Genomic DNA, 15,000 nt, shown 5'->3' with positions numbered 1-15,000 from the left:
CATGCAGCCCGTGTTTTCAAAGTGTCCAGGTACCGATTTAGTTGAAACAAAGACCAAAAGACCACTGAGCCGTGGTTTCAAAGCATCCTTGGACCGTTTTGAATGAGAGAAAAAAATCTACACATCCGAGGTTTCAAACCGTTCCAGAACCGCTTTGCTCGAGAAAAACGCATAAAAAACCACCCAAGGTTGACGTATTTCTCTCTCTGATGCTACCGAAAACAAACAGCCAGCTACTCAGACAATGCATGCTTACGAAAGAACAATTACCACCACGGTAACTGCAAAGCAACAGACATATTGATGCAGCTACTTCTTGCGAAAGGGTCTCCGGTTGTCGCTTCATAGAACATTAATTCACCTAAAAAGCTGCCTCGCGCTTTTATCAAGCCGAGGATGTCCTTGAAATGGTGAGAAAACTGATTCAATGTTTTGTGCTTTCATTTATTTTATTCCTTAAGATTTTTTTTGCTTTGGGGAGAAGTCGCAAATACCTTGGAATTTCTGAAAAATACATTGTTGTCGCAGGGTAGACCAGCGCAGCATCTGCGAGATATAAATTTTCTCGCTCTAACGACTGCAAAATCTGTCAGGCCTCGTGCTCACAAAAAAAAAAAAAAAAAAAAAAAAAAAAAAAAAAAAAAAAAAAAGCAACTGCTTGCTAAGGAGAATGAGAATGAGGTAAGTGAAATGCTTGTCGGTAGCCTTCTCCTGCAAATTCGGTAGGTATTCGCCCCCCCCCCCTTTTTTTTTTCTTCTCCCAAGCGCTGATTCTCTGGCGCTGATAAACGATCGCGCCTCAAGACGCCATTTTCAGATTATTTCCGAGATTTTAAGAAGCATTTTCCTTATATCAGATCAGTTTACGTCTTGGGCAAGGTCTCTCCTATTGTTTTAGACCATTTCTTGAAAGCACTGAATATCTGGCGCTGCAGAATAACCACCATCAATGCAAAAAAAGTTCGTCCCAACAGGCGACTGGCGCGCAACTCCCAAATAACGCTGTTCTGGCGGGTAAAAAAAAAAAAAAAAAAAAAAAAAAATGTCGCAGAGGAATCCGCAACGCAAACAGAGAAGACGTCTTCTGTTCACCAGGGCATTTCATGAACAATTATAACCTCAAGGGCTTGTGTTGACACCTGGTGGGGCGAACTAGACTCTCTCCCTTCCCCCCCCCATCGGAAGAAAATACTCTTTATATTCTCAGGATAATCTTTTATTATTCTTGGGAAGGTGCGTCTCCAGAAATGCAGTCCAATCTGGTTCACAATGAACCTCTGAGGAGGTTTTTCAAATGGTTTGGCTTTGATATCAAGTTGGTTGTAAGGTCTATTTAAGTATGTAGGTATTCCCGCTCCAAGTTCTTGGTGGTGAGGCCTGTATCATACAAGTTTGGTACAGTATGGCATTTTTGAGAGTTTGTTATCAGTTTGATACAAGTTTGATACAGTATGGCAATCTTATGTTTGATACAAGTTTGAAACATGCAATACGGCATTCATATCAATTTGATACAAGTTTGACACAGTATGGCACTCTTATAAGTTTGGTACATGTTTGGTACAGAGTGGCACTCTTATCAGTTTGGTATAGTATGGCACTCTTATAAGTTTGGTACATGTTCGGTTCAGAGTGGCACTCTTATCAGTTTGGTATAGTATGGCACTCCTATAAGTTTGGTGCATGTTTGGTTCAGAGTGGCACTCTTATCAGTTTGGTACAGTATGGCACTCTTATAAGTTTGGCACATGTTTGGTACAGAGTGGCACTTATCAATTTGGTACCATATGGCACTCTTATAAGTTCGATACAAGTTTGGTGCACTATGGCACTCTTATAAGTTTGATACAAGTTTAGAATACAAAGTACCGGTCCTGTGTGTGAGTGTGTGTGTGTGTGTGTTTTTTTTCTTTCCCCAAATTACTGTCTTGGTATTCAATAACTCACCTATCTTTATATCGATATTTATTCATCATTTGTTTGTCGGTGTTTTCTCTCTGTTCAATGTTTACTCACACGCGATGGAATATTTTTTGTAAGTTAAAGGATTTTTTAACATTCTTCCTCTACGAATTCTTGACGTCCAATCAAGATTAGTCTCAAATATTCTTTGGACTTTCCTGCCTTACTTAATTTGGTAAACAATGCATAAATTTATATTATATATAAATATTTTCAAGCCATATCATAAGTTCTTTGAAATATTTTCAGGCCATAAATTAAGTTCCTTGAAATATTTTCAGGCCATAAATTAAGTTCTATGAAATATTTGCAGGCCATAAAATAAGTTCTTTGATATATTTTCAGGCCATAAATTAAGTTCTTCGAAATATTTTCAGGCCATAAATTAAGTTCTCTGAAATATTTTCAGGCTATAAATGTTCTTGGAAATATTTTCTGGCCATAAATTGAGTTCTTGGAAATATTTTCAGACCATAAATTAAGTTCTCTGAAATATTTTCAGGCCGTAAATGAAGTTCTTGGAAATATTTTCAGACATAACAGACATAAATGAAGTTCGAGATATTTCCAGGTCATAAATTGATAATTTTGAAATATTTTCAGGCCATAAATATTTTTTGGAAATATTTTAAGGCCACAAATAGATTTTTTGGAAATATTTTCAAACCATAAATTGTTCTTTGAAACATTTTCAGGCCATAAATTAAATTCTATAATATTTTCAGGCCATAAATTAATTTCTCTGAAATATTGCAGGCCAAAAATGAAGTTCTTTGAAATATTTTCAGGCCATAAATTGAATTTTTGGAAATATTTTCAGACCATAAAATAAGTTATTTGAAAGATTTTCAAACCATAAAATAAGCTTTTGGGAATATTTTCAGGCCATAAATTACATAAAATAAGTCCTTTCAAATATTTTCAGGCCATAAACTACGTTCTTCGAAATATCAATTGCTTTGTCGAAGACTTAAAAAGAAATATTGAACAGAATTGATTTCACTTTAATTAAATACTTGAGGCTAATTAATGATCCCGTGATGACAAAAGGTCTTTTTTACCCAAAAAGAAATTTCATTCATTCAAAAGCTTTCATTTGCTAACTTAATTATTTATTTATTTTTTGGGTAAACTAAAATACACCGGATGTACGTCACTTCGCAAAGCGTTATTCCAAGGGCATCGTTCCAATATCAACAATGCGGTGCCAAAGAATCCGAGGATTATTTGCGGCAATACTTTTCACTGGGTGACAATTACCCACCAATTATCCGAAGCAATTAAGTCACGACGACGAAGCGTTTTTATACCTATCAACTTTTTACTTTGTGTTCCTCTCGCGTCTCCCGGAGAGTCATGTCGTCTGCGCTCGAGCAAACGACGAGGTTTTATTGCCTATCGCCAGCTCCAGTTTAATCCTCGAACGATACGAATGCAAGCAATGAGACTGCCGGGGGGAAGGGGGGGGGGGCCTGTAAGTTTTATCTCCCCCTCATAAAAAAAGCCCCCAGGAGAATAAACGAGTTTGTTTACAAACAGAAAGTGGAGGAATCTCGACAAACCCTTTTGTTCTTCGTTCAGGTAAGTTTCTCGCATCGTTTCCTGTCTCATACAAGACGTCCTCGTCTCGATTATTCGCTCAGGTAAGCGTTTCCGTCTTTTAGTAGGGGCCTAATTGATGCTAGGGTCCGTAAACAGGTCCCTCTAGCGTTATATACCAGGTCCCAGGTCCCAGTGGTGGCTGGCTTTTGACGGAAGCTAACGTTGGCATCTACCCGAAGTCATTGCTTTTTACACTCGGGCGCCGATGGAGGCTAAAGCTAAGAAGAACAAGAAGATGGAAAAACACATCCGGTGCCAAACGCCCGAATCATAATGAGGTGGGGTGGAGGTGATAAAATTTGGAGACTGTCCCACACAACCCTCTCACCCAATCCTTGTGATGGTCAGAACTATTTGGACTATCAAGGTAGAGCTGTCTTCGTGCCAAAGATCATCACGAAACGGATTTTGTTATTGTGACAAAGGTGTTTTTTTTTCAAAGGCTTCGACGACAACTTTCGTCGGATCTCGGGGTTGCTGGCTGCCGTTGGCAGGTTTGAGGAGAGCGATGATTGGTCACGTGACCAACGTCGAATTTAATTAATTCTTCTGTCGAATTCATACTTTGGTGAATTTCCTGGAGAAAATTTCGTGCATTGATGCATTCCCTTGAGGAAAAGTAATGCATTGGCGAACTCTATCAGCACAGGAATTCAATGAAAAACACTCAAGATTTGTAGAGGAGGACGATGATTAGTCGCGCGACCAACGTTGAATTTAATTAATTCTTCTGTCGAATTCATACCTTGGTGAATTCCCTGGAGGGATATTCATCCTCTGATGAATTCCCCTAGGAAAATTCATGCATTGGCGAACTCTATCAGCACAGGAATTCAATGAAAAACACTCAAGATTTGTAGAGGAGGACGATGATTGGTCGCGCGACCAACGTTGAATTTAATGAATTCCTCTGTTGAATTCATGCTCTGTTGAATCCCCCTGACTGAAATTCAAGCATTGGTGAATTCCATGAAGGGAAATTCATGCACTGGTGAACTCTTTCAGAGCAAGAATTTAACAAACAGTCAAGATCTTTTGAGGAGGACGTTTGGTCATGTGGCCACGGTCGAATTTAATGAATTCTGTTGAATTCATGCTTTGGTGAATTCTCTGGAGAAAAATTCATGCATTAATGCATTCCCCGAGGGAAATTCATGCATTAGCGAACTCTTCCTGTGCAGGAATTGTATTCCAAAAAGTAAAACATGCATTCAAAAGGCCATCTGACACTTCGACCTCCTTCTAAAAAATCCTTCTGCTGGCTCGAGGGAGACTTTATCAGATATCCCCAGTCAGGGTATACATTTCAGCCTCTAAATACCGGCGCCCCCTCTCTCTCTCTCTCTCTCTCTCTCTCTCTCTCTCTCTCTCTCTCTCTCTCTCTCTCTCATGTAACCACCGCTGATGGCATTGCCTGTTGAGTAACCTTCGTCATGTATAAATAAAACGGTTGCCTTCACGAGGCGTCTTGGCCCGTCGCTTCTAAATCATAGAGGCACGACTATCTCCGGGGCAATCGGCAACGCCCCAAGTCCTAATGGATTTCTTCTTCTTCTTCTTTTCTTCTTCTTCTTCCCAAGTTGAGTTATGATCTCCGTTCGTTGGTTTGGTTCCTGGTCTTAACTGGCAGGTTTTATTTGCTATTTTTTTTTTTTCTTTTTTTGTTCCAAGTGGTCCGTTCTCATCCCATTTCTTTGGACAAATTCAGGCCGGAGTCTTGTTCCGCTATGGTTTTATTGACATTTTCCTTCCTTCCTTCCTTCCTTCCTTCCTTCCTTCCTTTTTCTTCTTCTTCTTCTTCTTCTTCTTCTTCTTCTTCTTCTTCTTCTAGATTTTTCCAGCCCTCCCCTCTTCCTCCTTCGCCCTCTCCCTGCCTACCTCTCCAGGATAAACGAAAGGCTACACCCAACTCGACACAACCTCCCGCAGAAGAGGTAACATGACCAAAAAATCATTCCCAAAACTGGCGTCAGAGGACCAGAGATATACCTTCCCATCTCCTCCCCACCCCACAACCTTTCCCGCCCACCCCCCCCCCCCCCTCCCCCCTCCCCGTCACTTCTGGGCATTTAAGGCCGCAATACAAAGTCGCATAAATACAGAAACGGGTCATATCACAAATAGGCCAATGACAGGCATGACAGAAGAGAGACATCAGCCGTGACCATCAAACGAGACTTTGAGACATATAAACGCCAGGGAGACATCTCAGTGCCTCTTGGTTTCCCCGAGAGAGAGAGAGAGAGAGAGAGAGAGAAGAGGTGGAATATAAGGTTATAAACGTTAAGAGGACCTTTTAGACCCTGTTAATTTCCACGTAAGTACTGGAGAGGAGAGAGAGAGAGAGAGAGAGAGAGAGAGAGAGAGAGAGAGAGCTTCAGCAGAGTTAGAAACAGGTAAATGCCAAGGATATACATCTTTGAAGTGCTCCATTCTTTCCACGAAAGGACTGGAGAGAGAGAGAGAGAGAGAGAGAGAGAGAGAGAGAGAGAGAGAGAGAGAGAGAGAGAGAGAGAGAGAGAGAGAATGCCAAACAGGACGTCATTTGGGATCACTTAGAGCTCTCCCTCAGCAGTCAAAATTGGCTTCATTTGTGAGTTTTAAAATCTCTGTTTTCGAACATCTCCGTCTGTAGGTTATTTATAGAAGTTGGCGAGTGACGCCAGAGAAAACAACGGTTAACAACGGTTATTAAGGCCGGAGGGAAAACATTACAGGGCATAATAACGTCTCCGTACGATGGTCTGACACTTCCGCAAACAATGAATAAGCAAAGCATCACGGGAGGTATACGTTATTATACGGCAATAAGGCAGGACTGACGTCGTTTGTGTCATCCATCAAAGTCAAGATGTTATAATAATAACTTTAGTACGTAAGAAGATACGACGATCGTACAGATATTGTTCATACAATTAAAATTAGAAGCTTGAAGAGAATGTTTAAAAAATCAAATATCGAAAGATAACATCCATCTTAAAAAAAAAGATTGAATTCACGAAATAAACAAAAGGTAAAGTGAACTTGAATGAACATTTTTCAATGACGATAAATTTTTTTTTTTTTTTTCATTTCAAAATCGAATAAAATATTTTTTTTCGTAATTTACTCAAATAAGTTTCAGTCCTGAATAATATTTTTTTTCAAATTGAATTTGTTCTGAAAATATCGAAAGCTAGACAAAATAACAACTGTAAATGTTTTTAGTAGTGATTCTCATATTAATAGTACATTTCCTAGATGTGGTTTTCTTTATAATTTCACACGCTTAAAATGGGGATTCCCATAATAATTGTCGTTTTTCGTAATGATTCTCATAATCATTGTACGTGTTTATAGTAGCGATTGTCATGATAATTATAAGTTTTAGTAATGACTCTCATAAGCATTGTAGTTTTTTAGTAATGATTCTCATAAAAGATTTTAGAAGTAATTCTCACGATAAATATAAATGTTTTTGTTAGTGATTCTCATAATAATTGTAATTTTTTTGGCAGTGATTCTCATAATCATCGTAAATGTTTTTAGTGGTGATTCTCATAATCAATGTAAATGTTTTTAGTGGTGATTCTCATAATCATGGTAAATGTTTTTAGTGGTGATTCTCATTATCATTGTAAATGTTTTTAGTGGTGATTCTCATAATCATTGTAAATGTTTTAAGAGGTGATTCTCACAATAATTATACATTATTTTGGTAGTGATTCTCATAGTAATTGTAATGTTTTCAGTAGTGATTCTCATAATCATTGTAAATGTTTTTAGTGGTGATTCTCATAATCATTGCAAATGTTTTTGTTAATGATTCTCAAAATAAATGTAGATGTTATTAGTAGCAATTCTCATGATCATTGTAAAAGTTTTTAGTGGTGATTCTCATGCTTCAGTAATTCTTCGACAGTGCTTTAAATCTTTAGTTTCACGGTTTTCCCTGTTTTTTTTTCTTTTTTTTAGGGTTTAATTTTCGCTAAATGGCGGTTTTGTTAAACCGGACCTCGGACGCATGCTCAAAGCGCCATTGTGGTTTTTGTTTATAAGTCATTCAGGTTTATGTTTCTTTCCCAGTAAAAGCTAATTAGTCCCGTATGGCTGTCACTGTGAAGGTCAGAGGAAAATGGCAAGGAAATGTTTGCTCTCTCTCTCTCTCTCTCTCTCTCTCTCTCTCTCTCTCACATCATTTTCTCTTCTCTATCTTTTTCTCATAATTTTTCTTTTCTCTCTCTCTCTCTCTCTCTCTCATAATTTTTCTCTTTCTATCTCTTTCTCACTCATCATTTTTCTCTTCTCTATCTCTTTCTCTCTCTCTCATAATTTTTCTTTTCTCTCCCTCTATCTCTCTCATACAGACATACACACAAACACACATTCAAACATTAGAAAATACACGATTTCTCTCGCTCTCTCTCTACTCTCTTCCTCTCTCTCTCTCCTCTCTCTCTCTCTCTCTCTCTCTCTCTCTCTCTCTCTCTCTCTCTCTCTCATTATATTTCTCTTCTCAATCTCTCTGTCTCTCTCTCTCTCCTATCATTTCTCCTCTCTCTCTCTCTCTTCTCTTCTCGAATCTCTCTCTCTCTCTCTCTCTCTCTCTCTCTCTTTAATAACTCCCGGATGCTGACGGAGGGGGAATCCCCTACCGGAGATTTGGTTCTCCTGCCAAAAACGGGGAATGAAATATTTCACGTCTGTCTTATTGTGGAGGTCTCCATTACACAAGGGGGCGGGTGGGGGGGGGGGGGGGGGGGGTGGGGGGGGGGGGGGGGGGGCGGTTGAAGAGGGGAAAGGGGGCCAGTGGCGTGTGAGGTTATTATAACCCCCCAAGCCTAACCCTGGAGAGTGGGGTTGTTGTTGTTGTTATGGGGTTGTTGGAAGTCGCAGATATTGCCTTATGATTTTATGTTGTAGGGGAACGTCTCTTCAGATAGGGCACAGAGGTATTGGGGTTGGGGTCCCCCATGGGGTTTTAGGGGGGGTAGGGGTTAGGGGTTGTTTGTTGTTGTTGTTCTCATCCTGGGCGTTATGAGTTTCCTTATTGTCGGTCCTCACTTCAAAGGAGGAGGAGGAGAGAATGAATGAGGGGATTATGAGAGAGAGAGAAATATACTATATATTAATAAATATATATATATATAATATATATATACATATATATATATATAATAGATATATAATATATATATATAGGTATATAATAATATATACACAATATATATATATATATTATATATATAATAATATATATATTTGATAATTGTGGATATATATTATACATATATATAATAATATTAATATATATATATAATTATATTTATATATATATTATGTATAATATATATATTATGACGGAACGTCACACTTATTTGTAATAATTATTTGTGTAACTATGAAATTATCGGGTGTTTAATGTTCAACGCCATCTATTATCAGTTATGTTAACTATTCTACATTATCCTTGGTTTCTTTTCCTTAACTTAGTCATACAGATATTTGCATTCCTTAGCTTTCGTTACACTTGTAAATTGTATTTTTCGTTAGAGAACTATTCAGTGCAGTGTTGAAAACATCTTTTTCTTTTGCTTATCATTACTAGTGTTTTTGTGATATTACGTGTGAAAGTAATTATATTGGAATTTAAGTCTTTTATTTAAGTATTAAATTATCGATAGTCTTTAGTGTTTAATTAAGATCCTGCTGGATTGGAGAAGTAATTAAAAGTGGTTAAAATAGAGGTGAAAATAAATAATACGTGAAGCAAACAAAAAGAATATTTTTGTTGGTGGTGATATTTTAAATTTATGAGGGATAATTGAGTGATTACAGACCAGCAACATCCCCACACCTAGCCACCAGGTAAGATTCACTCAAGTCCCGTCATAAGTGGGGGCCTGTCCGGGATTGATCTAGTCTTTTTGTTTGTGACTATTTAAAGTGCAAAGAAACTTAAGTGCGTTGTTTATATAAGTGATAGTTATTTGTATTGACTGTTTTCTTTGTAATGTTCTTAACAATCCAATCCAGCATTTCATATCTTCACACGTACGCTGAATGGTTCTCTCACTCAAAATCGGTATCTGTAAAATAAAGGATAGACCAGTAATTAAATATTAATTGGTTGGGTTCTGTGCTATGTAGCCCTTCTACTCCCGCCTTATTTTACGAGCCAAAATCAAGGTTCTCTTCTGCCATAAACTACTACTTACATGCATATTGTGCTAATCTAGATATCATGTTTGTGCGCTATCGTGAGACCTTCGATCACTAATTGATCACGGCCTTTATGTTGGCCATCCAATTTCAGTTAATCTATTTTCAGACTGTATTCTATTTGCGGTCTCATTAAATTTGTCTTGAAAAATTGTTGTAAAATTCATTGAGTTATATCTTGGTGTCAAATGTGTCTATATTTAAATTAATGGCATAACCTAGTGTGAATATAATACCTTGATATAATATCGCTCTATTAACATTACTTGGGGTAATCCTTCAGAATGTCGTTTAATTTGGAGAAATTTATGAACGATATAAAAGGGGAAATTCTGAGTTTACGTTATGCCAAGAAACTGGAATTATTGTCTGTAGCCCAGAGATGTGGTCTTGAGGTCGATCCAAAACATGTGAAAGCTGTTATTATTGGTAAAATCCTGCAATTCTTAATAGATAAGGGAATCATCGAAGATGATGATGAGGACGTCGATGAATTGCGATCCCTTACTGGAGCATATGCCACCCCTGGAATAGATCCAAATATTGAAAAGTTGCGTCTTCAAATACATTTGCAACAAGAACAACAGAAAACTGCTGCACTAGAACTTCAAAAGCATCAGGAATTATTGGCGTTGGAGTATGAACACAAGTGTAAAGTGGCTGAACTAGAGATACAAAAAGGAACAGAAGTCGGCAAATATACAGATTAAGCTGAAAACTGATGGAGAGATACCCAGTCAGTTCGACATACTCAAAGCTAAAAAAAAGCTACTTCCGGATTTTGATGAAAAGGACCCAGAGGTATTCTTTACAACGTTCGAAGACACTGCTAAAACTTGAAGTGGCCTCAGGAGCAATGGGTAATGGTTTTGTCAGAAATCAGTTTCAAAGGTAAGGCAGCATATGTAATCTCTCAGATGGTTAAAGTAAAGGAGTATGATGTGATTAAAAAGGCAGTTTTAGATGCTTATGCCATCACAGCTGAAGGTTATCGGCAACAGTTCCGTCACTCTTACAAAACGCCTTCACAAACTTTTGTTGAATTTTGTAATGACAAAGTTAGGCAATTTACAAAGTGGTTGCAAAAGACAGGTGTTTCAGATTTTGAATCCTTACAAAATCTTATCTTAATGGAAGAGTTTATTAGGAAATTACCAAGTAACATTGCTACCTTCATTCTCGAAAAGGGAGAAACCAATTTGTTGAAAGCAGCCAGTTTAGCTGATGATTACTATTTGATCCATAAAACATATAAACCATTTAACAAATCTATTTCTTCATCATCCACAGCATATTGTTCCTATTGTAAGCAGGAAGGGCATCCTATAGAGAACTGTCCTAATCCTTCGTGCAAAAAGTCTGATGTTAGAAAGAATTCTCCGAACCCTAATAGGAAGGATAATAAGAAAACATTTCATGTTGCTGCTCAAGAATTTAGATGAGGACGTCTTCAAAACCTTTCACTTGTAAAGGCACCGTCAATAGTATTCCAGTGACTTGCTTACGGGATACAGGATCCTCCCAAACTGTGGTAGCTCTGCCCTCACAGGACTTCAAACTGAGACATGAGTATGTTACCGTTTCTGACCTCAGTACCAACCAAATCCAGCCTTTGGCAGAGGTGAATTTACAGTGTCCTTACTATCAAGGTAATGTTTTAATTGCAGTTTCACGAGATCCTTTGCCTTGTTCATCTATCCAGCTTTTAATTGGTAATGATCTTGCAGGGGCCATTGTTAATCCAGTAGTATCTGATCCTGATATTCTTATAGAAAATGAGTCCAATAAATTAAATAATGCTGTTATTCAAATGGCATCAATTAAACCAATTGTTATAGATAATGGCAATAGAGTAGAGAAGACATTAGACCTTATAAATATGACCAAATCAAACTTCAAGGACTTGCAGAATAAAGATCCTGTCCTTAAGGCTCTTTGGAAGAAAGTTGCAGACCCTCGAAGAACTCTTCCATCGTTTCAGATCTTCAAGGTTAACAGTTAATTTGGCCAAGAGTGCCTTTGGGAGAGCTAAGGTAACTTATCTAGGGCATACCATCGGAGGTGGAAGTATAATGCCCAAAGACGCCAACATTGCAAGTATACTTGATTATCCAATTCCAACAAACAAGAAAGAGTTAAAATCATTTCTAGGAATGACTTCATACTATTCTCGCTTTATTAAGAACTACTCTGAAATCACAGCTGCTTTATATAATTTAACATCTCCAAAGATCTCTTTTTATTGGGAAGAAAAGCATCAACAGCTCTTTAATAATCTTAAAAGAGTATTTATATCTAAACCTATTCTTAAAGCCCCAAACTTCAATCAAGATTTTTTACTCCAGGTAGATGCAAGCAATTCGGGATACGGTGCAGTACTACTACAGATGTCATCAGCTTGCAAATCTGGACATGAGCCGCCACTGGACTACTTGTTTCCAGTATCTTATTTCTCAGGCTCATTCAAAGGTTCACAAATTAGATGGGCAACCATAGAAAAGGAGCTTTTTGCCATCATAGCTGCTCTTCGTCACTTTGCTCCATATTTAGAATGCAACCACAAGGTCATCGTCTATACTGATCATCGACCTTTAACCTTCCTGGATAGATCACGACTACTGAACGAAAAATTGTTACGCTGGTCATACTATCTTAACAAGATATAATCTTGAGCTTCGAGCGATCCCAGGACATCAAAAACAAAACAAAATTGCAGACGCATTATCCAGACTTCCCGCCGTCTCTCATCCCAGCCATCCTAAGTAGGATGCTCTTTGGGGGGAGGATCTATGACGGAACGTCACACTTATTTGTAATAATTATTTGTGTAACTATGAAATTATCGGGTGTTTAATGTTCAACGCCATCTATTATCAGTTATGTTAACTATTCTACATTATCCTTGGTTTCTTTTCCTTAACTTAGTCATACAGATATTTGCATTCCTTAGCTTTCGTTACACTTGTAAATTGTTGTATTTTTTCGTTAGAGAACTATTCAGTGGCAGTGTTGAAAACATCTTTTTCTTTTACTTATCATTACTAGTGTTTTTGGGTGATATTACGTGTGAAAGTAATATTATTGGAATTAAGTTTTTTTTATTTAAGTATTAAATTACCGTTAGTCTTTAGTGTTTAATTAAGATCCTGCTGGATTGGAGAAGTAATTAAAAGTGGTTAAAATAGAGGTGAAAATAAATAATACGTGAAGCAAACAAAAAGAATATTTTTGTTGGTGGTGATTATTTTAAATTTATGAGGGATAATTGAGTGAGTTACAGACCAGCAACATCCCCACACCTAGCCACCAGGTAAGATTCACTCAAGTCCCGTCATAATATATATATATATATATATATATATATATATATATATATATATATATATATATTGCTGTGGTAACAATTAATGCTGTGTTTAAATAATAATAATAATAATAATAATAATAATAATAATAATAATAATAATAATAATAAAATAAAATCTAAAATTAATCTAACCTGTTTTTATGAATGCAAAATTATTATTATTATAATTATTTTATTAATATATTAGACACTAAACTGAATCTAAAACCAATAAAAAATTCCATGTTTTAACAATGAATAAACTAAAAATTAAAACATAAATAAATATATAACTTAAAAAAACTGAGAATCTGCAACAGACATATCTCAGCCCCAAACCACCACTTCCCGTTTTCTATAAATACCTGGAAACGAAAAAATACATTCTCAAAGCGATCCTCCGACCACGCCAATAAAAAGCCAGCTTAGGAAACCAACAAAGGAACATATTTCAATCCAGACCTGACAGATAACAAGGGCATAATGTCCCCGACTCCGCTGTCCTTGTCTGGGGAAGCAAATAATTTCAGATTCTTCGTATTTGTTCTGTCCTTATCTCTGTATCAATCTACAGGGAGACTACGAGACCGAATCCCGTTTTCTTTACGGTCAAGCTCGGCTGGCCCCAAGATGTAAACACAGGGGTTTGAGCAATCTGGCGAATATCTTTTTGTCTTAGTCTTTGTCTTTTTTGTGTGTATATCTCTTCATTCTTTATATATACGTTTATGTGTATGTATATTTTACTATATATATATATATACGATATATATATATATATATATATATATATATATTATATATATATATATATTTCTATAATGTGTGTGCGTACATTAAAAATTAATGAAAAGCAATAATACTAATAAAACATAATAATTAATGGAGAAATAGTAAGATTAAAAATAGTAACAATAAAAATTATATAAAACAATAACAAATAATTTATTATAATCATGCTAATAACGATATAACAATAATGGGAGCAGATTTAATAATAATAATAATAATAATAATAATAATAATAATAATAATAATTAACGACTTACCTTGACATTTCTCAGTGACTAATAATAATAATAATAATAATAATAATAATAATAATAATAATAATAATAATAATAATAATAATACCAACAACAACAATATTTGACCCTGAACCTTTTCAATAATAATAATATTAAAATCTCCAAGGCATAACTTTTCTCAATAATAACAATAATAATAATAATAATAAGCAAGGACCTACCCTGAAGTTTCTTGAGGACAGCCACCTCCATCTTGAGAACTTGCTTGGGCTGTTTGGCGGACTCCAGCTTGAGGGCGACCTGCTCCCTCGTTACCAGGTCCTGCCCTTCGTAGATCTCCCCGAAGCCGCCCCCGCCGATCTTTCTCACCTGCAGGAGACGCAGAAGGAGGGAGAGGGATTAGAATTACACTGAGGAATATTAAAAAAAAAAAAATTCAGTGGAGTACAAATTAAAAGTGGAGGAATATTTGAACCGTGAGGAATATTCTCGGTAACTGAGGAATATTTGGGGTTAGAAATTGATTGTGAGCAATATTATGAGGAGTATTTCATTTACTGTGAGGAATATTCTCAGTAACTGAGGAGTATTTGGGGCTACAAATTGATTATGAAGAGTAGTCTGAAGAGTAGTTTATTTACTGTGAGGAATATTTGAATCTTGAGGAATATTGTCAGTAAATGAGGAATACTAAATGAGTTCTCAGCAAGTGAGGAGTATTGGAGTACGAATAAATTGTGAGAAACATCCTGGATAACAGGAATATTTGAAACCTGAGGAGGAATATTTTCAGTAATTGAGGAATACTGAATGAGTTGTGAGGAATATTAGACTCCTGAGGGATATTCTCACAGACTACAG

The 15,000-nt window shown here is 36.6% G+C and overlaps 1 protein-coding gene across 5 annotated transcripts in view; it reads right to left on the bottom strand.

The window, feature by feature from the left end:
• LOC135209077 (tau-tubulin kinase homolog Asator-like) overlaps positions 1-15,000 on the bottom strand; it is a gene marked incomplete at its 5' end in the record, with an annotated part of 93,617 nt that overhangs the window by 50,616 nt on the left and 28,001 nt on the right. For all 5 annotated transcript variants that reach the window (XM_064241661.1, XM_064241665.1, XM_064241663.1 and 2 more), the window contains 1 exon segment: positions 14,361-14,508. In XM_064241661.1, the coding sequence (XP_064097731.1) occupies positions 14,361-14,508 (148 nt within the window).

The sequence above is a fragment of the Macrobrachium nipponense genome, chromosome 37 (genome assembly GCF_015104395.2).
Source record: "Macrobrachium nipponense isolate FS-2020 chromosome 37, ASM1510439v2, whole genome shotgun sequence".
Taxonomy (NCBI): Eukaryota; Metazoa; Arthropoda; class Malacostraca; order Decapoda; family Palaemonidae; genus Macrobrachium; species Macrobrachium nipponense.
This window is presented reverse-complemented; position numbering and strand designations above follow the sequence as displayed.